The sequence below is a fragment of the Rhamphochromis longiceps genome, linkage group LG20 (assembly GCF_057381845.1).
Source record: "Rhamphochromis longiceps isolate RC_006_pf linkage group LG20, R_longiceps_female_GT1.1, whole genome shotgun sequence".
Classification (NCBI taxonomy): Eukaryota; Metazoa; Chordata; class Actinopteri; order Cichliformes; family Cichlidae; genus Rhamphochromis; species Rhamphochromis longiceps.
Window position 1 is genome coordinate 2,490,285 of NC_140576.1, and position 22,522 is coordinate 2,512,806.

Here is a 22,522-nt window from a genome sequence, read left to right on the forward strand (position 1 = left end):
CTAATAACATTGTAATAACATGATAATTAGCTCATAAGAGGGATTTAAATTGGGAGATATAACTACTCTGATATATACAGGTTTAATTGGTACATGCACAATACTTTATATTTTTTTCACATTTTGCTAAGAAAGTGGGAAATGCCGGACTAGAGCAGCGCAGATACTGAAGGACCCGTCCCATCCTGGCAACAAACTGTTCCAACTTCTGCAATCTGGTAGAAGGTTCCGCATCATCCGGGCAAGGACAGAGAGACTCAAGAGGAGCTTCTATCCCCAAGCCATCCGTGCCCTAAACACACACACCCGCCCTCTCACATCCTCTATAATTGACTGAGACAGGACTCTTCCAGACACTAAACCAAGGAACAATGTACATTTCAAATTCCTTTAATTTTAAATATGTTTATATTGTCTATTCTGTAAAATAGTCAGATGTCTATTCTTATTAATATACAGAATAATATACAGAACTTTCAGCGCTTGAAAGTAAACATTTGGTATGACCACTGTTATTCTTCAACACAGCTTGAACTCTCTTCATATAATTTCTTTAAATAGTCTTCAGAAATAATTTTTCAGGGTTCTTGAAGGATATTCAAAGCTCTTCTTTGGATGTTGGCTGCCTTTAGTCTCTATCTATCTATCTATCTATCTATCTATCTATCTATCTATCTATCTATCTATCTATCTATCTATCTATCTATCTATCTATCTATCTATCTATCTATCTATCTATCTATCTATCTATCTATCTATCTATCTATCTATCTACACACACGAATACACATTAAGAAAAAAGTTTATCTGAGGAATAAAGTTAAGATTTACATTTTTTATTTCAAGAAAAGCAGGCTCTGAAAAATACGGTGGAAATGAAATATGCCCATTAGTTTCACGGTTTCTCTCGCTACTTGAACAAAAGCGGAAAAATGTGACCGTTGACTCTCACTTCCGTCATCTCTGATCTGCATCTGAAATAAAAGTAGCGCGAGCGCGTCACCAGTGCCGTCTCTTGCCTTTTACGTTTTCTTACGTGTCCCCGGTAAATCTATAGAGTACAGTCTCTTTAACTCTGTCATTTTATTGAATGACTGAGCAATAAAATAAATAAAAAAATAAAACAACCACAAAAACAACGTTTTATTGTTTTATTATAAAAATGTCAACATAATGTAAAAAAATGCTTCTGTTCACATATAGATGACAAATGGTAGGATAGCTGCAAACTAGTCACTTGAATTTATATAATAATTCATGTTACTATAAGGAGTACCGTAGGGAATCATCTCATGTTACTGCATTCACTGTGATACGAAGGTCACTTAATACATGTTTGAGGACACCCTCCAGTTTGTTGGCTTTGTACCATCTCACAGTTGGTTTTCATGAATTATTATTCACCGAATAAAGAAGTAAGAATCAAAAATATTTTAAATATTCTTCTTCTTCCTGAAAAGAACCCATAAAAAATTGAAAAAAAAAGGTGAACATGAATATGAAACAGCCCACATTTATGACAGCAACTGCAGCAGTTTCTGTGACTCTGTCCCTGGCCGCATTATTAGGTGCGCACAGCATCTGGTTTGAGGAACAGCCTGCTGTGCCAGTAGTCTGGGTTGTCGAATGATGTGTTGCTTGCAGGTTCCCCCACACCAGCGCACACCTTGATGTATTCCCCAATCTCTGTACACCTGCCACTGCCCATCTCCTCACAAATAACCCTCCCCTTTACTGGGAGGTTCTGGTATTCTGTTTCCTTACATCTGCTGGGCACCACCCCAAATCTGTTCATCTCCTCATACTCCTCCACCTTTTCTCCTCCACCTTTCAGCACATCTGGCCTGGGCATGGCCGTACTGCTTAGAGTGGCTTTGTTGTTTGTGTTCTGGGTTTCCTCCTTTTCCTCTTCCTCTTTGTGCTCCTTTTTCAACACCTCCACTGTTTGGTGTATTTCCTGTTCTTCTGCTGCACTCTTTGCAGATGTTTGACTCCCACGTCTCTCTTGTGATGATTCATCTCGTTCTGTAGAGTCAGAGTGCCTGATGTCCATGTATTCATACCTGCCATTCCCTTGGGCTGGCTCTCCTGGGTCATCCACAGCTCTGATATCACTAGTGAAGTCACTAGTGAGCGGCTGTTTCTCTGCAGAGTTTATTCGCTCTTCTGCAGTTCCTTCACAAGCCTCATGAAGTGGATTCCTCCTTACAGCTGAGTCTGGTGGCAGAGTTTCTTCGTGTGCTATGTCCTCTATGGGTAACAGAGCCATGAATGTTGGGGAGGGTAAGGGTGGGGTTTTGCAGCAAATCCCCACAGTGGGGTCGTCTTCCTGTCTTGAAACGCTGCTGGCCAAACGAGGAGGAGTGCTCTCCTCTGTGTTCATGATTTCATATTCCTGGGTGGGATTTATCACCATGAAAAGAGGCCTTGAGTTTCTTTGGCCAGAATGAGAAATTCTGGAGATTTGAACTGTGATAGGGTGCAAAGAAGGAAGAAGATTAGGAAAGACACTTTGGTTAAATACATGATTTAACTATTTGAACCAAAATGTAACAAAACAACAAGGCACTGTTCCTGTTTTACTGCTCATAATTTACCTCTTTCTGGTGTACTAGGTGAGCCAGGTAGGACATAGCCATAGCTGTCCACCTCCTCCTCTTCCTCTGCCGTCCACACCTTGTACGAGGGTGGACTGGAGGCTGTTGAAAGTTTTCTCTGTTGGCTGATCGGTACACGACGATTACTCCTCTCTGAGCCAATCCTGGCCCTGTGAAGACTCGCCGTCCGTAAGCCTTCTTCATGCACCTCTGCCTCTCTGCCACTCCCCCTGACCTCTAACCTCTCAGGCAGAGTCCGGACTGAGCTCAGACGAGACCTGTGAAACCACAGCTGGGACAGAAAAGCAAAGAGGGATGGATAGTTTGTTACTTCCTGAGGAGGGAGAGAGGTATGAAGGTATGTAGGAGTGCAGGTAGGTAGGTATATCTTGTTGACCTGCTGGCCGTGACACCAGTAACATACTCATTCAAAGTGAAGTTCTTTGGAAATGAAGCTAATCATATCAACTTTGAGCAAATCAGAAATCAGGAATGTGTCTTTGCATTTATTCGTGTGAAAGTTTGTTTTTGTAAAAACCTGGCGGAAGCTGTCTGCTGGGCTCGTGGTCATTGGCAGGTATCCTATATTTCCAGGCTGATATGAGCCACTCTGCAAAAAAAAAAATTGGTGTGCTGATTCTGCAATTATCCTGTAACAACAGTGCAGAAATCCAGGATGTCCTTCTTTACCCTGCATGAATTAATCCGAGAACGAGAAACACTCCACGACGGCGAGTTCTGAAGAGGAGGTGTAGCCAAACCTTCCTCCAGTCCCTCCTCATCTTGGTCTTCTAAACCTGGATCCAGAAGTCCTCGCTCTGACTCCCTTCGATGGGTTGCATCTGGGACAGGTTCTTCTCCTTCCAGCTGCAGGGTAATCAGGAATAACAGGCACTAAGATTAAAGACTATATTTCAGAACTAAAAGTTGTAAAATGAGTAGCCATCATAGTCTCACCTTGATGACAAGGTATCTCGGTGGGTCCCTCGCCATGCGAGTGAAGTCACTGGCCAGTTCTTTGAAGGTGGGCCTTGTGTTTTCATCAATCATCCAGCCTAAACATAACAAGAAAAACACCAATTTTTATCATGTATCAGAATGTATTTGTGAATAATACCTGAATAAATGGTAAATATAGTTCTCTTCTACTTTAATCACTTAACTTGATTACTCAAAACACTTTTTACTACAAGCCAATCACACACATTCATACAAGCACTCTTATTATTATTTTTATATCTAAGCACCTTGTTTAACATCCCTGCACACTCTTACACTTCAGTTGCATCATGGGTAATTCAGGGTTCACTATCTTGCGCTGGGATACTTCGACATGGAGACTGAAATAGTCTGCTCTACGTCCTGAGATATATGTGTGTGCGAGTATGTGAGAGAGAGAGAGAGGCTAATGTTTTGACTAACATTTCACCATGACCATGTACACGTCTATAGTGCAGATGTGGGGCTGTGACAGACGTTCGCCCTTCTCCAGCAGACCCGGCACTTCCTGAGGTGACACGGATGCATATGGCTCTGCCCCAAATGACATCATCTCCCACACTGTCACCCCTGTCCAGGAAAAGAGGACAATTTAAATGCTCCACGCCAAAATTCACAGACAGTGACGTTTCAAGAGGAAGGTTAATTTATTAGTGCATACACCACAAACAGACACACACACACACACACACACACTGACATCCTCTTACCATAACTCCAGACGTCACTCTGATGAGTATATCTTCGAAACAAGATGCTTTCGAGTGCCATCCATTTTATTGGCGTCTGAATAAACAGAAAAAAATGCAGACACTCAAATTGGTTTGTGTTTGATTGCATTACTGGAAGAGACAACAAAAGCTGTTTAACAATTCAGTGTGTATCGCAAGCTCAATGACTCACAACAACCTTTGTGTCTGTGTAGACGTATTTCTTGTCATCAGGGTAAAGGAGGTCTGCTACGCCGTAGTCGGAGATCTGGACCTGATAGTCATTTTTCAGTAAGATGTTGCGTGCAGCCAGATTCCTGTGGACCATGCAGTGCTCTTCCAGATAGTACATGCCCTGAGAAACAGATGTGTAGTCCTTGTAGTCACAGATTATTAATATATTTGCATGGAAAAGCAAATTAAAAAAAACTGTCCTCACCTTTGCAATCTGCACACACCAGTTGAGCAGGAGCTGGGGATCCAGGCTGTTCTTCTTTTGCCTGATGTGCTCCAGCAGCGAACCTTGTGAACTGAGCTGGGTCACCAGTTGCAGACTGGCACCTGGGCAGATGCCCAGCAGCCTAACGATGTAAGGGTGGTCCAAGCTGCCCATGGAGAGCATATGCTACACAACAAACAATGCAATGATAATGTGATTACTGGGCATCTTTTGGCATATGATAAAAGACAGGCATTCAATCTTTACATTAACTTCTGTGTGTGATGTTAAACCTTATTTCAGAGGAGACTCACATCAGTAATCTCAGTGAAAGTCTGTCGGCCTGAGCTATCCTGGATTGTCTTAATGGCCACGGGTATTTTTACCGTCTCTCCTTCTGGAGTCCAAAAGCCCTTAAAAACAAATTAAATGTAGAGCTGCACACAAATCTGTGGATAATCAGTGAAAGTCTAACAAATCCAGGCCAATTAGTACCTTGTGCACAGTGCCAAAAACACCCACGCCAAGGGCTTTGACTTTTTTCAGCTCTGAGGGCCTCAGAAGGCGGGCATGAACCTTGGTGCCTTTCTCTCCAGGATCCAGCAGCTCAAAGCTCTGCTACAAACAGACCAGTTATTCCAAGGGGATTTTCATCATCATAGCAAATGCAGTTAAATCAGTCCAGAAGATATAGTTGGGTGTTTTGTAAAGTCTCACCTCTCCGCTCTCCAGGTACCTCCTCATAGCCCTCTTGCGACGGATGGCAAGTCCTCTGTGGTAAAGCATGCCCAGGAAAAATAACACCAGGCAGAAGATTAAGCCAGCTGGGACACCCAAGGCTATGCCTGTGATCTGACCACTGCAGAGAGAGAAATAACAGAGTGAGCACATCAGCTAAAAAGAAAAGATTTTATGTCATGATAACCCAGCTTACGTTTGGGGAAACTGAAAATTACCCTTTTAGAAATAAAGTTTTCGAGTTCAAATATTTTTTTTGTTATAACAGTGGAATGATTTGTGATTTAGATTTGCAGTACACTGCAATACAAATTGCAGTGTACTTATGTTCACCAGCAGGAGGAAACACTAACCTACTAACTGCCAGTCTGGCTGTCTCTAAACAGTCCATTAATCCTGGGCCAATGCATCTGAAAAATGAAAGACAAAGTTTTCTTTATTATGCAGAGATTCAACAACCTAATTGGGACACTTCACTTTGGGGAAACGTGGGCATATAGACTTTTTTAAGTCCAGTCTCACCCCTGTGTGCAGTTGTGGTGACACGGTTGACAATGACCCTTCCTGTCGGGGTATTTGAAAATGAGTCCCTTCTGTCCATCATTTATCCCAGTGGGACAAGAGGACATGCAGAAAGGACCATCTTGAAAACTGGCACAAGCCACGCAGTCATCTGAACCCTACCAATGAGAGAGAGAAAGGAGGATCATAAATAGAGACTATGTGAGATAAACTCTGCTAGAGTGACAATGAACCAGAAATGAACCACAACAGTGATGCCACCAATATACGAGGTATCACAAAGCCCTATAAGAATACAATGTATACGAAAATAAAGGAAAAAAAAATACAATAATCACATGTTTGTTTAGAAGTATGCAGAAGAGCATTCCTGAATGCACTACAGCAGCAGAAGACCGCACCAGGTGCCACTCCTGTCAGCTGAGAACAAGAAACTGAGGCTGCAATTGTCATCAAAATTGGACAATAGAAGATTCAAAAGAAGATTGCCTGGTCTAATGAGTGCTGATCTCTGCTACGACATTCGGATGGTAGGATTTGAATTTGGTATAAACCAACCAACCTGACACTGGTAATGTGTAGAGTGGAAGTAGAGAGTCTCTAAGTACCTTTCTTGTTTCATCTTGATTTTAACAAATTTACTGCTTATCTATTTTATGTAAATAATCATAAATATAAACTACTGGGCTACAGTGTCACTGGATTATCAAAGCTAGTGATTACCAGTCCAGTGCAGGTGACTTTCCCACTCTGAGTCTTGCATTCTGGGTGACAGGCGGTACACTCGCCATCAGGACCTGCAAATTCCCTTGGTGCCCTGCAGGAATATTATCCAAGAAGCCAAACAAAATATTACATATACGTTCAACATACACACATGAATCACGAGAATGTAAACTCACAACCACTGACCCGTTGTAAAAATTACAGCTGTGCACACATGTGCCGTCTCGACTGTAGTTCCTACAGGAAAGACACTGTTCAGGCCCTGGGCCCCAGCATCCTGCATCTGAACATAGCGGATCACACACGTGGCCTTCTGCAACTACATCACAAAACTGTGTAAGAACAGCACTGATTACTTGCTTACAACATACAACACAATAGTGAATTCTGAGTTTAATATGCTCAAAACATAACATTTAGAATATAGTGAAGGTTATCTGTTAGTCCATCAGCTCACCACACTCTGCCAATGGCTTGTTGTTGCTGAGGTTGTTGCCTCGAACTCGGCGGCCCCTGAACAGCTTCGTCCAGTTTACAGTGTGGTGGTAGCAGAGATTGCTGTTCAGACTGATGTACATGCTGCCGTCACTGATTTCTTTCAGAGAGCGCAGACCCAGTGAGGTAAGAGTGGGGACGCGCATGACCGTCAGAGAAAAATGGCTTTCGTTGGAGGGTTGGAGGATGAAGAGGGGAGAAAAGGATGATTCAAATGGAAAAACATCAGATTGTCTGTAACAGATTATGTTGTAGTTCCAAGTAGTTAGGTAATGCATTCAGTCTCACAATGAACCTGTTGAAGGTTTCTTCCCCTTAAAAAGGAGTTTTTCCTTCCCACTGTTGCCAAGTGCTTACTCACAGGGTTCATCTGGTAGCTGAGGCTTTCTTTGTTTGTAGTCTTTACCTTACAATATAAAGTGCCTTGAGGCAATTGGTGTTGTGATCTGGAGCCTTATAAATAAATGAGTAATTCAACAGACAGTCCTATAGATAGATATTAGTCTGAGTAAGACGAATGCCTGCATGGTTTAAGAGTAATATATTTCCCTTACACACAAACATAGTTAGTCCCTCATTTTGGGTCATACTTAATAAAAAGTCAATTTTATAATTCTTAGTCAAACTCTGTTTTAGAAAGCTAAGATTATCCGGGGCACAACATAACAGGCAACCTGACAAAGAATGAATGACAGCAGAGCACAGAAATACACACGAGGATGATGAGGGAAATGGAAACGCAGGGGAACACAGCTGATACAAATGAGCATGATGCCACAGGTGAAGCAAAACTAAACACACTGAACATGGAACACAAGACTTTCAAAATAAAACAGGAAACTTGGAGACGTTAACTGGAACATCCAAGCTTGACACCAGACAGCGAGAGAGAGGAAAACATAACCATAGTGGACACGAGAAAGAGGAAACTAGACACCACTGGCTGCAGAAACATACATGGATACACATGACAGACAGGGGAGACATGAAGCAGAACATGGGGAGGACATGTAAACAGGTGAGGGACACATGCACATTAACACAGACACACAGAGAGGGACACAGAGGAGAGAGACACAAGGAGAGTATACATGACAAATGGGGGAGATGACGGGAGACAAAGACATCAATGAAACATATAAAGGGTGAGGGAGACTTAAACACAGGGGACTGGACAGACTCACACACTGAAGACAGGACACCAAAGCCAACATAGTGGGGAAGACACAGACATGGGAAGAACCTAGACAGAGGAGAGCTAAATAGGGAATTTCTAATTCCCTATTTAGTCCCTAATTTAATCCCTAATTTCCTTCAGGATTAATAAAGTATTCTGATTCTGATTCTGAATTAGAACTCAATATCAACAGAACTGACTAAAGTTTAAATTTTACAAACAGGAACATCATAATACAAAAGGGCATGAAACTCAAAATGCTCGGTCAAATGACCCAGCCCATAACGCCAAATCACACATTTGAATCCATCAGCTGTTGTGATAAAAGCATCCTGCTCTGGCCTCTCACTGACACGTGCACGGTATAATCTGCAGTCTAGTCTTACTTGTAGAGCGTCCTCCCTTGAATGGTAGTGAGGCTCGAAAAAACAGACAGGTCATTCAGCTCTTTGGGCCAGGACTGGACGTTTAAAAAGTCTGAGAATAAAACACAGTGATTATATTAAGGATGATAGAAAATGACACTGTGCATAACACATCGCAGATAATTTGGATATTTGTTTTCCCCCAAAGGAGAGCATATATCATTTGATGGATACAACCTTTGTGTGCGTTATCAAGGGATAGAAGACAGCCTCATATGTGACAAGAAAAGCAAGCAGTTTAATGTTAATTGTGACTGTCACCTCACAGAAGTTTAAATGGATAGTTTACCCCAAATCAAACATGATTATGCTTTGATAATCGAGAGAAAGGAGACATCTTTGCAACCAGTATTTCCAAAGGCAGCTCACACCAAACATGGATGAATAGCACTACAGGTCCAGGCAGGAAACATGCATACTTGATTGTGAAATTTAATATAAAAAGCGGTCAACTGTTAACACGTAAGCACACCTGTTATTTCCCTGACTGTGCGGAACACTTCCAGCTTTTTGGCATCCAGTGGTGGGATGTTTCTAAAATCATCTCTGTGAAGATAAAAGACAGAAAAATACTATAAACATACCAAGTGTACGGCACCATACCCTGAGACGCTTTACTCATACATACTGACAGTTACCCCATAATCCCCGTGACCAGGAAGTGAAGGCTGCCCTGAATCTTGGTGCAGTTGATGAAGCTGTTGATGTTGCTCGAGTCCACAGTCTGCCTGTCTTCAGCACCAGTGCCTTCACACACTAAAGGGATGACCAGAAACAATCACATCTGACTACTGAGATATAATCTTGGTGGAAGAAGTGAAAAATCGCATTTGTATTCATTTCAACCTTTTGGGCAAAGTCCGCTGCAGAGCTCACACTTCCTCTGGCCTTCTTTCTCCACCTCCATCTTGTCTGACGGACAGGCGCTCACGCAGGAGCTACCATCCACCACAAAATGAGCTGTGAGGAGGAGGAAGAAAAGAAAAACACAGGGAATATGTTTTATTATACACATGCAGAGGAGCAAATAAAATAAAACGATTCACGATACGACTCTAACATTCTTAAAGCCTACCACCAGCTTTTACCAGCTTTGCTCTATTCTCTATGTCTCCTATCCACCCTGGACTCCTCCCTGACAATATGGGACACACATGAACACACCAGATCCAACACAACACCTGAAAACCTCTGTTTCCTGGTTAGAGTTGCTGTACCTGTCCCATGTTGTGTTTAGTTTTTGGCTTTGTTACATTTTCTGTCTTACCCTTTAACATTAACTAGCATTATGTTAGATCTGATACTATATATCAGTGCTGACTGCAGCTTCATGAACAGGCTCAGTGTGTAGTATATGAAAAGGTCGCCAAACTCCCGGGGAGCTGAAAGTTTTCCGCTTGTGAATAATCTTTCTCGTCGTAGAATGATTGACTTGTTTGGAAGTGGCCTTACAAGTGGCCTAGTTTTCATAAATGTGGTCATGCTTGCTAATGACTAATTAATGGCAGTGAATTAATTAATCCTTCCTTAATCTTTTTTCTCTTTATCCTTTTGGAAACAGAAAGAGTGCACTTTATTTTTCACATGCTGCTTGTGCATTTTGGCACAGTGTAATATGTCATGTGTTGTTGTTAATGTGAGGTTGTTGTTAGCCTGTCATGGACCAGATGATTTTTATCATTACAACCTGAAGCTTAAAACCTTAGAACTGAAAGAGAAAAAGTAACAAGAAAACTTTTAGACTTGTAAACACATGCAGGCCACTCACTGGGGCACTGAGACACACAGATGGATCCGTATTGGTATTTGGCATTAGGGTTGGTTTCCATTTGAAACGTCTGCTTGTTATAGATCAGAGCCCGGGGACACTGCGGCACACAGGCTCCGGAGTCATTGAAATGACGACATGCCTTTACAGGAACACACACACAGAAAGAAGAGAATCAAAATGAAATACTAAAAGCCCAAAGGTGAAGCTGCTGAAGTACATCACAATTCAAAAGACATTCATGGCCCGCAGAGGCTGAATCATACAGATTTTGGTTATAAATTACTTTTCTTCTAATGTCACCAAGAGGTCAAGAATTTTGTTTTTGAATACTGTGGATAATTTTTTTATGGCATGCTGTTATATTATGTGCAACTACTTCCAAATTTAACTTGATGTTAAACCTAATTTCATCAAAGTAAGGTTGTGCGAGCCACAAGCATGAATATAAACTCCAGTACAAGAATGTGCTTGCATGAACTATTGTATTTACAAGCTACATCACATGGCAACAATTAAAGGCAGACTGAGCATCCATACCACAGAAGAACAAAGGAAACAAAGGATTAGTTTCCCTTAAACTCTGGAAAACCTGTTCAAGATTTAGAATTGGGCCCAGGAAGTAAGGAAATATTCCCAGCATGAGACACAGGAATTTAGACTTAAATCCTCCATGCAATTAACAAAAAATAAAATAAAAATAAAGCCATTTTCTTGTTTCATCAGCAAACCTCTCCAAAGACAAAAAGATAATTCACTTACAAAACAGTCCACATCTTGGGGGCCTTTACATCCTGCTGCACACTCTATGTGACAGCAGTCCCTCGGGCTTGTGCCAAAGCAGCGGCTGTTACACTGTGGAGCGCACACCGTCTTAGTCACTAAAACACACAGGAGAGACGAGTTCATCAGAAGTCACATAAATGTGTATGCGTGTTGGATCTTTGTGTGCGTGTCTGTCTCCGGGTATTTCTGTGTAGCTTTGAAGAGATATAATGAGGTGAAGTGAAGAGGAGGCAAAGGAAAAACAAAACGTGGGCGCTCACAGATCTGGCATTGCTTTTCGTTTGGTCCCCAGCAATAATCTCCGCAAGATTTATGGCATGGGCCTAAAAAAGAGAGACATAGAAAGATAAGTGCTTCTTATAAAAAGAGATGATTTAGAGATGAATTGGAATACGTATAGCAGACCAGTAGTGACCTTTCTTTCCATTGTATTTGATATCAATAGGAGCGCTGCTGTCCCGGACAATATCCTGCCAGAAGATCCAGGGACCATAACTCAGGTATTTGTTATTGATAATCTGCACCCCTCCCTCCAGAATCTCTGTGAAAACATTAGTGAAACATAACGCAAGCTAGACAGAGAAAACGGTTCAGCAGATATATCAGGATCAGAGGCGAATCAAAATATACACTTTAAAAAACAGTATGAGGATAATTTTTTTCATGGGGTTTTTTAAGCCTCCAAGAAAATACTAAAAAAGTTTGAAAGAATTAGACAATAAAACCAATAAAAGATGCAGAATTTGGAACAAGGTAAAAGGAATGATCTCTCAGGTCATTTCATTTCAGTTTTATTTATGCAGCACCAGTTCCCATGACATTCATGCCTATCTTGAGTGGATGTAAACTTCTGACCACAGCTGTATGTGATGGAAGGGACTTCCAGTAGGACCAGGCTTGACCTGAGATGTTGAGTTTAATTGTTCCATTTTATGTAATGCACCACTCCCCACTGTCACAAACGCCTTGGGTTTCAGAAAGCATTTTCTTTTACAGAACAAACATTGAACGTTTTCTTTCTCTAATATCTGTTTTTCTGTTGTTCGTCTAACCCGTCAGGTTTGCGAGTCCCAGCTGCTGTAGGCCGTTGGAGCCGTCCTTGGGGTAGTTGAGGAAGATCGATAGAGCAAAACGTCTTTCATACAGGCTGTTTCCTCTGATGACGCGCAGTTGGCCCAGAGGAATCTCTTGAAAGTGGTTCATAGCAATAAGGACATAGCCAGTCACCTCACGGATTCTCTAGAGTGAAGAAGACCATTAATATAAGAGGCTACTTCTCCAATATGCTCTCCACTTTTTAACGCTTTTTCCAAATGTAACGACTGGAGAGTAAGGAAACATGACATTTACCTTGAGGAAGGAGAAGTCCCAGTTACTCTCAATCTGTGTGATCTCCAGGTTTCCCATTACAATCTCACAGCCATAATACCGGTTTCTAATCAGATTGTACTGGTTCTCCTGAGAGCCTGTGGAACTGAGTCCATTCTGCGTCCCTGGACACACTTCTAACACAGATAGGGAATAAAGATGAAAATGAACGTAAATAACACTGGGAAAGTGAGTACTGTGGGCTGTGTTGTGTCTGTGGTATTTATAGGGTTGGTGACTCTCCCTGGTGCTGTGTTCATGCCTGTGCTGGCTACAGATTTTGATGTGAAGCAGAGAGAAACAGGCAGGCTGTTACCCGCTTACATGGAGCAGTCCAGGCCTGGGGCTGATGAAGAGGAGGTCAGGGGGGTCAGAAGAGAGAGTGACTTTTTCTTTTTTTAATTTTCCCTCAGATAAAGTGCTTCGTTGTTGTAAAGCTATAAATGTGGACAGTGTGTCTCAGTGAGTGATGAGTGCTGCAGTGACAGACAGTGCTTCTGTGTATGCGTGTGCATGTGCGTCTGCAAGCCGCGCATTGCTGAGATCATACCAAAAGACAATGGGCCGTGTGTGAACGGGACTCTCTGGCAGAGGGAAGGGAAATATCGTGAACGGAAGGTGACATACACACCATCTCTGAGTGCCCAGCAAAAAAACTGAGGAACTGGTCCTTTAATGTGCAAATGTTAGCCACCTGCAGCACTCGCTCAACACGAGTCATATCTCTTGTCTTCGTTATGAACACATAACACACAGCTATAGGACCCTGAAGACTGCTGCATAATAACAATGGAAAGTTACATGCTGACAAAGGACTGTTGCCTAATGCACACTTATATTCATACATGGCAATTTTAAGCAAACACTGGCCCTGAAATATTCAGCTAATCTGGGAGGACTCAATAATATTTAACTCATACTTGGGATAACTCAAAAACAGGCATTAGTACTTAAATTATTTGTTAATATTTTGTATTTATATGAAGCATAGCACATTCATGAAAGGGCTCAGTGATCGGAAATTAGTAAGTAAACAAAAGCTCCTGACAGGAAAGAAAAACAGTGTGATTGTCTGACAGCTATCGCAAAGGGAGATCTGAATGTTGGCAAAGATTGCACATTAATGTCGTTGTAACTGCAGAAAACCACATTAAATTTTATCAGAAAGAATTTACTGACAGCGTGACAATCAGTTAATGGTAAATAGAAGTTCTTAAAGTGAACCTTTGCTGTTCTCTGCAGATTTTTAAAGTGCACTGCAAGGGCCTGGATCATAACAATAAAAAAGCTTTTAAGAAAGAGTGGTCTGCTGTGAACCAAACAAAGAGAGGCTGAGGTTTATCAGTTTATACTAGACATCTTTAAGTACAGTTAATTCTATTCTATTGCTATAATTTGTCTGGTAATTTCAGTATTGTCTAAATTTCACGAGAACCAAACTAAGAAAGGATTTCAGATATAGAATCACGTCCTCACCTTCATGCGTTTGGGATGATGTTCGAAGCCTCCAAGACAAAATCACTCCCAGTAAAATGACTCGCCACTGCTCCATGCTGATGTCCAGCCTGTTCACGGAGATCTCTGCATATCAAAGCGGTTTAGGTAGTCCTCCGAAGAGCCAATATGTATTTCAGGGGGAAAAAATCGACTAAAGAATATACAGTAATGGGGGTATAAAAGTAAAAAAAAGTGTCTATTAAAGGGAAAATCAGATCAAGTCAAAGTGAAGGACAAGTGCAACTCCTTCAAACCACCTAATAAGAGCGCAAACATCCCTCAGACTACTTGCAAAACTGAAAACAGTGAACAAGTTGTAGTTTATTGTGATGAGGGAATTTCCCTCCCAGATGGGGACGTGTGATTGGCCAACATCCCGACCAATCAGCGGTTTGTCCGTCATTTCGAGCTGAAGCCTCGGTTGTTACACTAAAGCAAAGAATTCTGCTAAATTTATGAAGCCCTCGAGAAACGACAGACTCAATAGCACTGACAGAAATCTTAAAACGTTACAAACACCCCCACCTAAAACATTATAATAACAAAAAAGCTGAATGACATACGAGCCAGTGAGACAGACAAGTACAGGTCGTTCAGTGCAGCAAATAGCTGATTTTGGATGTGAATATTTGCCGTGTGCAGCAGTTTGAACACCAGTTATTTTTGTTTCATGCTGTCAGCAGTGGAAGCAGCGTTTCGGTCCCCCACCCAGTAAGAGCCCAGCGCTCTGAGTGGCCGCACTGTTTCCCCCGTAAAGAGCAGTATTGTCCCCGCAGCCCTGTCAACTGGTTAATCACCTCTTTGATGCGTGTGGAGCAGCCTGCCACAATGGCCACATTGTCAGACAGTCAAGTGACTTCTGAACCCAAAACAAGAACATGCTTAATTTGAGAAAATGGCCTCGGAGCAGACAAGAGTCCTGAACACGGAGCTGCGGGTGAAAACGGGCCACTAATGGATGGAAATCATTAACCGCTTCTGACAGATGTACTGTTAATCTTATTTTTGAATGCGGCAGGGAGGGAGAGCCGAACAATCCGCAGTTTGTTTGCAAGCATCCATGTGCAGGAAATGGGAAGAATGGTGAGATTGAGATGAACTTGGATTTTAATGTTCGTCTCAACAACCTGATGGTAAAAGACGCCAAGAAATAACACCACAGCTCGGTTTATGTGTCCAGTAATTAATGTCTCTGTTGTTCATCTGCCTGGACTCAGGAGTCTCAAATGCCCCACTCCAGCCTCTTTTTCTGTCCAGCAGGAGGAGCCAGAGTCTGACACTTGGGCATCCGAATTCACAGCTGCTACAGGGCCCTGTGATGGATAGACTCGTTTGCACATGGATGGCTATTTTTACACACTGTTTATTGGACATTTGATCCAATCTCTAATTTCTTCTAATAAAATAAGGAGCCTTTAATCCAGTCAGTCACTGAATAATGGAAAACTTTGGGGGGGAAAAAACACCATTGCCCAAAAACTGTTGGAAGAAATCTTGAAGACTGAGTCAGTTGTTTTGTTTCATAAACAGCAATGTGAAACTTTCCTGTTGCCGAGTAAAACGGTGTAAAGTGTAAGATTGTCACCAGATGCACTTTTTTTTGTGTGTGTTCATTTTTCACATGAGAGTTTCTCTGTTTGCCCCGTCAAGAAAAAATAGCTGCCTATAGTATTTACAGAGCTTGGCACTTTCACAACGCCACCATGGTGTCAGTCTCTGTGTCAGCCCTGGTGGCCCTGTCCCTTCCAAGGGGAACTGTGAGGGGTGCCTGCTGTGGCCTTTTGCAGTTGCCACTCCCTTCAGAGATTGATGAATTGATTGTGGGGCTGCTGCCAGTGTGTCTGTGCCCTGGGCGAAGGTGTCCCGGTTACGAGTGGGAATCCCAGCTATGGCATCCGCCCTGGGGCCACTATTGTAGCGGTCCTGCAGGGGGCCAAGGGGGCTGGTGGCCCCGGGAGCAGCTCCGACTCACATACTGCTGTCACACCCTTGGAGACACAGCAGCACTCTCCCCTACATGGACCTCTGATTGGCTCAGACAAAATGACTCTCTGTGAAGTGCAGCAATTCCACAGGCAAACTACCTGATTGTGCCAAACTTCTCCTGATAATAGCAGTTAATAAAGGACAAAAGAAAGGCTGTGTAGAGCCAGATCCCACAGTTGTGTAATATGTGCTGTTAGTCTGATTTTAGTCTTAGCTGATGACTGGTACGGTAAACAGTTTACTGAGTTAAAACTATTCTCGATCAGCTCCCACTTCATGTAAAAAAAAGAAAAGAGTCTAACTCACATTTAGAGTTTTGACCTTCATTGTTCAGGGTGATACATGCGTCGTCAGGGACGTCAAAGCTGTTTCCCATTAATCTGCTGAAAATGAGGCTCACCTTAAATCAAAGTTCAACATGTGTAGGCATAAGAGGATATTGTGACATCACAACCAGTTTGGAGGCCAGATGTGCAACTTAAAACCTCCGGAGCACACATGAAATCGATTGACTTTCCATTGAACATATATGTGTTGAGGCAACAGTTAGAGTTTTAAAATATTTCACTGTTTATTATGGATTCATCAATGAAGGAGAAGTACGGTTAGGTCAATAATGTGTTGTGCAAAGAGTTTTTGTAGCGTTGCCTCTGTACACCGCCACAGATTTGAAATCCAACAGTCAAGATGTGACTGACGTGCACACATGCCTGCTCCTATAGCGTGGGCTTGATCTGGTTAGATGCTGTGAAGCTGTTTTTCTTAACCATAGAAATAATTCTGCCATCATGTACTCCAGTTGTCCTCTCTGGTTTTTCAGGCCTGTTGGGAGCTGCTGACTTGATCACTGCATTTATACTTCTTAAGAATGTTGTTTCGGCCATTCCTAATTATTTTATTATCGCTTTTATTTATATGGCTTTTTCAACCTAACGTGGTCTCCCTAACTTGCAATGACATCTCTTAAGAGCCTCGTGTTTTAAAAAATAACAATAAAAACTATAAAATAAAAATTCTAACTTTGAATCGACCTCAGACATTATGTTTAATTTGTCCTTTGAGTTAAAAATGACTGTACAGAAGCAAAACTACAAAAGCAGTGTCTCTGTCAACAAATTGAGGATCAAACTGTTTCAAGAAACCTAGCAGGGCTCTTAAAAGGACACATCACCTCCAAATCAAACACAGGAGTTTGTGTGAGAATTGCCTCGTTCTACCGCATTGCACTCACCACCCACATCAAACGCAGTGTCTTGGTGCTTTGAGCACCAGAAGTATACTCTGTAGCTTCCTTTTATTCAAGCAGACAAACATCTTCAAAACTGGGCAACTTACCCAAGAACAATGATTGATAAATACGGACTCGCACATTTGATTCTGGGGCGAACTGTCAACTTGAAATTGAGTTTGAGCCACAGACAAGAGAAGATAAAAGCAGCACGCTCGTAACCGTGATACGGTTTTCGAATCATGACCGACATGCGCGACAATAAACAATAGCAAGGAAAAAAATGAGCAAGGCAAAGCAAATGTATACTCTGGTATCTTTATTGATTGATGCAGTGTCAGGAATAATTCAATCATTCAACACTTTTGCACCTGCTTGGGTTTTTCTGTCTTAAATTTCCTCCTCTTCATATTATACTCGGTTTTTTTCTCAGAGCAAATCGCCAGCTGGAATGTCGTGCAGCCTCATTTAATATTTTTCTTTATTTGAAAGTTAAAATCAGAAAATAGTCGCTGAAAGAGGGAGGGATGTTTAGCCACATCAGAACTGCTAGTGCATCGGTGTCACAGATCAAAGGTGAGATACTTGAATGCTGGATATTTCTTACATATAAACCTGTTATCAAAGAGAAATGAAACCACTGGCTAAATAAGGCCACGAAAACAATTTTCACACCAAACCGAACGGAATATAATGCACGTCACACACGCACACACAAGCTGCTGTCAGTTATCTGCCAACACGCTGACCCCGTTATCTACAGGTGTATCAACAGCGCTTTTGGTTTCACCTCGAAAACCACGGTTCCACTTTCCCGGTTACATCAACATATATACAGTTGCGCCAACATAGAAAAGCATGCTTTTGCATATTAGAAGGTTGTTCGGTAAACTTTACACTAAATCCATAACATTTATTAGTACAGCATTGTTCCAACCAGCAGCAGTGATTAAGACTAACAAATGTAGTCTGAGGAAACAGGCTATTATAATTCGCTTTTATTACAGATCTTGTACAGTATTAACATGCCTTACGATGCAGTATTACTATCATCTTCTCTCCTTATTTTATTTTTTTGTGTGTGAAAAAAACTCCCCAAAATAAACCCAAAACAAAAAATGCAACAGTCTGATCTAATTAGCTAATTAAGGAAAAAATAACTCAACAAAATAAAGAAACACTCCATTAAAAAAACAGACAACACCTTCTATACAATAACAGTGAGTCTAGAGTAATTTTGTGCAACATGAAAAAGTGAGACGCGCATGATGTCATGCCGATTGACGGTGGATAAATCAGCATGAGAAGCGATGCTGCACAAACGGATCGAAAAAACAAAAATAAACATTCAAAACTATGTAAGCTCTCTTAATATTGCCAGTCGCATGCTGTGTTGCATCACTCTCCACAGGGCAGGCCAATAGCAGCATTTTGTTTCTGAGCCACAGAGCTGGTACAGAGTGCCTGTTTGTCATCTGTATCACTTTAGATATCACACCTCGCTGATGCCAGACAAACTGTTTTAACCCCGTCTGTGCCAGGCAACTCAGCTAGAACAAATCTTTATTTACAGCAGCGGCCTGTTACAAGCCCACAAGCCAGTACTGGGATATCTCCATGCAGATTGGGAAGCAGTAATGTACAATGATACTGGGGTTTCTTTTCTTTTTCTGTTTTTAACTAGCTGCCTTTAGCAGTAAATGCACATTAGAATAAAGAAAAAGAAACTATATGAAGCAAAAAAATCAATAAATATCGATATTAAATATATTGTTTCCGACTGTCCAGAAAGTAGACACGTTTTGTTTAATTCAACATAAATAAAACTAAATCATAGCTAAAAGTTTTGATCTATGAAGAGCATAATTTGGTTGCAGTATGGACAGTTATATTACATTTATCTGTACGAGTATAATAGTAATAGTACTCCCACTATAATATTATGACATTCTTTATAATTTACACCAGGTCTGTAGTTTCTGAGGGAAGGCTGCTCTGCCGTCACGATTTGAGATCCATCACAATTGCTGAGCTAATTAAATGTTGGTGGAGGTCTGCAAAGTAGAGCAAATTCATATACCTTTACAGTAATATCATACAGTACATATTTATTTGTTTATAGATTGTAAATAACTTAGATAAAATTTGCTTGTAAATGATTAAAAATGCTCACCACAGATTCAAACAAATCAAATTAATCAAAGAACGGAAAAAAAATAAAGAAGTATTTCGAGGGTGGATGGTGGGGGGGAGATGGGGGGAGGGGAGAAAGCCACTGAGAGTCACCCCCTGGGAGCTTTTCAGCATTTTTCTTCTCTATGTAAACACAATGGAACCCCTATAACCACAACCTGGAGCTGGCACCCAGGCTCTTCCCCACTTCACTGACCCGGCCCTTCACTTTTTGTTCTTCAGCTGATTGGCCAGCCAGTCCAGACCCTCGTACAGGCCGTCCCCACTGGTGGCACAGGTGGCTTGAATGTACCAGTTGCGGTGACGTAAGGAGTGCAGGCCCAGCTTGTCTGTGATCTCTGCGGCGTTCATGGCGTTGGGCAGGTCCTGAACAAAATCACAGAGGACAAAGTGTCCGTCAGGAAGTTGGTGAGGCAAGAGGCGTAAAAGCAGGGGGGAACGTAATGTGGCGGATACCTGTTTGTTGGCAAAGACTAGAAGAACAGCATCCCTCAGCTCGTCTTCAGCCAGCATCCGCATCAGCTCCTCTCGAGCTTCGTTGACCCGCTCGCGGTCATTGCTGTCCACCACAAAGATCAAACCTGCAGGAATAAGTTGAAACCGAACAAAAACAATCAGGTCACATCACATTGTTAGGAAAGCATATTGTCAAAGCATGTTTAATGGTTGTCCGGGATTTGAACATGACTAAGATGATGATCATTTGAAACATCTGGAGCCTGTATGCAAATTACATCATCTGAAGGATTAGTCAGATTTTGTCCTCGGGTGCTGGGGGCGAGCGTGCGCTCCAGGATCCGCAGCAGGACTGGAGAGGCCTTTTTTAAAAAAAACAAACAAAACTCTAACCATGCTGGCTGGTCTTTCACCTAAGATGCTTTTGATGCATCTCACCCTGGGTGTTCTGGAAGTAGTGTCTCCAAAGAGGACGGATCTTGTCCTGGCCACCCACGTCCCACACAGTGAAGCTGATGTTCTTGTATTCCACTGTCTCTACATTGAAACCTGGGGTGGAGGAGACAACAAACAAATAGACAATGGGTCACATAATCTCTAAGACACATGTTTTGTTTTTTTTATTTAGAGGCAGACAGTCACACACCAATTGTGGGGATGGTAGTGACGATCTCCCCCAGCTTCAACTTGTACAGGATGGTGGTTTTCCCTGCAGCGTCCAGCCCCACCATGAGAATCCTCATCTCCTTCTTGCCTATCAGGCTCTTCAACAGGTTCCCAAAGATGTTTCCCATGATGCCTCGGGAGGAGAGGAGGTGGGGGCACAACTGCAACAAAACTGTTACACGGGCTGCTTTGTTGCTATACATAGCAACAAGCAGACAAAACAAACCGTGAACCACGTTTAGAGAGTCGAAACCACACACACACACGCACACACACACACAAAGAAACATGTGGTGTGACAGTAGCTGTTCAAAAACACATCTCAGCATTGGCACCTCCCTTACTGCTCGCAGCCGTGCCCCCTCAGAGGAAAGCCAGGAAACATATACTTCACACCCCGGCAGGCAGCTGACCTGACTCGAAAGCTGCTCCTTTACAGTGACAGCTCACTGGGAAAGGAGGCAGCCATGCTGGATCTCTGTTATGTGGCTCAGCTTTCATGTGGTGCTGAGTAACCACCTTTTTATGCTCTTTTTAGGCAACTGAAGATATGCCAGGGTAACACTCATTTCATATGACGTTATTATGACACATAACCTAAGGCTGTCTATGGTTGCACACAGTCAGGCTCACAGAGCTGAGGGAGGAGGGTGGCCCTTCAGTGGTAATGGGCCCTTTACAGGCCAACCTTGCCTGTTAACTTGTGCTAACACACACTACACGGGTCGCATTGGTTTTTAGAGGGTTATTTTAAACTAGCAGTCTTCTGTGGGGCAGTGAAGTATCCCTCTTGTGTGTTTTAATGACTGGCCGCTTTTCCTCTGACTAGCTAGGTTTCCATTCATTTCTATCAAACGCACGGACAGCAGGTGCTAGCGTAGCCCGTTGCAGCTGCAGTGGCCGCACATCCACACACATCTGTCATAATGCGAGGCGAAGACGGCGGATGCTGCAGTCGAAGCAGGCGATGAATTTTGAACCCAAATCACGTTTCTTTCGGCTCGATAACATTCACTTTCCGAACATAATCTGCTTGCTATCCTGTGAGCTAACATCGTCGGTATTTAATTGAAAACATAAATAAAATCTCCGGGTCAATTTGTGTGCTATAATCCCCCCTCTTACAGTCACGACAAGCGCGCCAGTCGGCCTCATGTCGTACATTAAGGGTCGTTCATTTCCCCCCTCGCAGCATTTAAAAGGCAACTCAAGCGGTGATAAATGAAACCACCTTTTTAGCGCTCGTATACCTCTTTCAGCAATTTCACCATTTGCATCTCGTTCACACTTACCCGTCAACGGCAGGAAGGGTACCAGCTGGATTCAGGCGAAGGACTGGATGATAGTCTCGCGATGAGCTGCAGCTGTGACACTGCGCGTTCTCGCGGTACTTGGATTGCCAATCTCTCATCGCCCGGCGACTTGTTAAAAGCCAGGAGCTGCTGTCTCCAGCTCTGAAAAGTTACTGTATGCACCATCACCTTACAGCTTATTTGAGGCTTATCTTGTTTTCTTGAGGAACATCAAAGAATAATAAATAGTTTGATAGCGTTATTCCCACTATCTCACATATGACATTTCAGAGGGCCCAAACCAGTTTTAAACGAGAGCCTGCAGGCAAGCACGCTTGAATAATTAAAACAGGAATCATCTTAATGAATAAGTAAATGGCTGACTGTAACAGGATGCCAAGTGATACTTCCTGGCAGTGTTTCACAGATAATGAGGTGACAGGAGGGGACAAAA

The 22,522-nt window shown here is 42.4% G+C and overlaps 2 protein-coding genes across 7 annotated transcripts; both read right to left on the reverse strand.

Annotated features, from left to right (window-relative positions):
- Positions 1-1,109: 1,109 nt before the first annotated feature.
- Positions 1,110-14,880, reverse strand: erbb3b (erb-b2 receptor tyrosine kinase 3b). Of its 4 annotated transcripts, none has more exons than XM_085393688.1 (28): positions 14,227-14,880; positions 12,733-12,884; positions 12,435-12,621; positions 11,798-11,923; positions 11,643-11,705; positions 11,359-11,477; positions 10,597-10,738; positions 9,675-9,788; positions 9,467-9,584; positions 9,301-9,374; positions 8,790-8,880; positions 7,189-7,391; positions 6,918-7,050; positions 6,729-6,822; positions 6,006-6,163; positions 5,837-5,893; positions 5,463-5,604; positions 5,241-5,360; positions 5,060-5,158; positions 4,746-4,931; positions 4,506-4,661; positions 4,307-4,382; positions 4,020-4,166; positions 3,555-3,652; positions 3,288-3,464; positions 3,136-3,207; positions 2,598-2,889; positions 1,110-2,469 (listed from the first exon to the last, which is right to left on the reverse strand). In XM_085393688.1, exons 1-28 carry the CDS (start codon positions 14,300-14,302, stop codon positions 1,565-1,567), a joined length of 4,377 nt encoding a protein of 1,458 aa, XP_085249814.1. In that variant the 5' UTR covers positions 14,303-14,880; the 3' UTR covers positions 1,110-1,564. The 4 variants fall into 4 exon arrangements, with proteins under 4 accessions (XP_085249814.1, XP_085249813.1, XP_085249812.1 ...); XM_085393687.1 differs by having other exon boundaries at positions 5,241-5,363; XM_085393686.1 differs by having other exon boundaries at positions 1,111-2,469; positions 12,733-12,887; positions 14,227-14,879.
- Positions 14,881-17,775: 2,895 nt separating this feature from the next.
- On the reverse strand, positions 17,776-22,147 carry arf3a (ADP-ribosylation factor 3a). 3 transcript variants are annotated; one of them, XM_085394936.1, is made up of 5 exons: positions 22,069-22,147; positions 20,757-20,971; positions 20,549-20,659; positions 20,111-20,235; positions 17,776-20,020 (listed from the first exon to the last, which is right to left on the reverse strand). In XM_085394936.1, the coding sequence occupies exons 2-5, from the start codon at positions 20,902-20,904 to the stop codon at positions 19,859-19,861; spliced, it is 546 nt and encodes a 181-aa protein (XP_085251062.1). In that variant the 5' UTR covers positions 20,905-20,971; positions 22,069-22,147; the 3' UTR covers positions 17,776-19,858. The 3 variants fall into 3 exon arrangements, with proteins under 3 accessions (XP_085251062.1, XP_085251063.1, XP_085251061.1); XM_085394937.1 differs by having other exon boundaries at positions 20,757-20,948; positions 22,069-22,122; XM_085394935.1 differs by lacking the exon at positions 22,069-22,147 and having other exon boundaries at positions 20,757-22,062.
- Between the last annotated feature and the right edge of the window lie 375 nt (positions 22,148-22,522).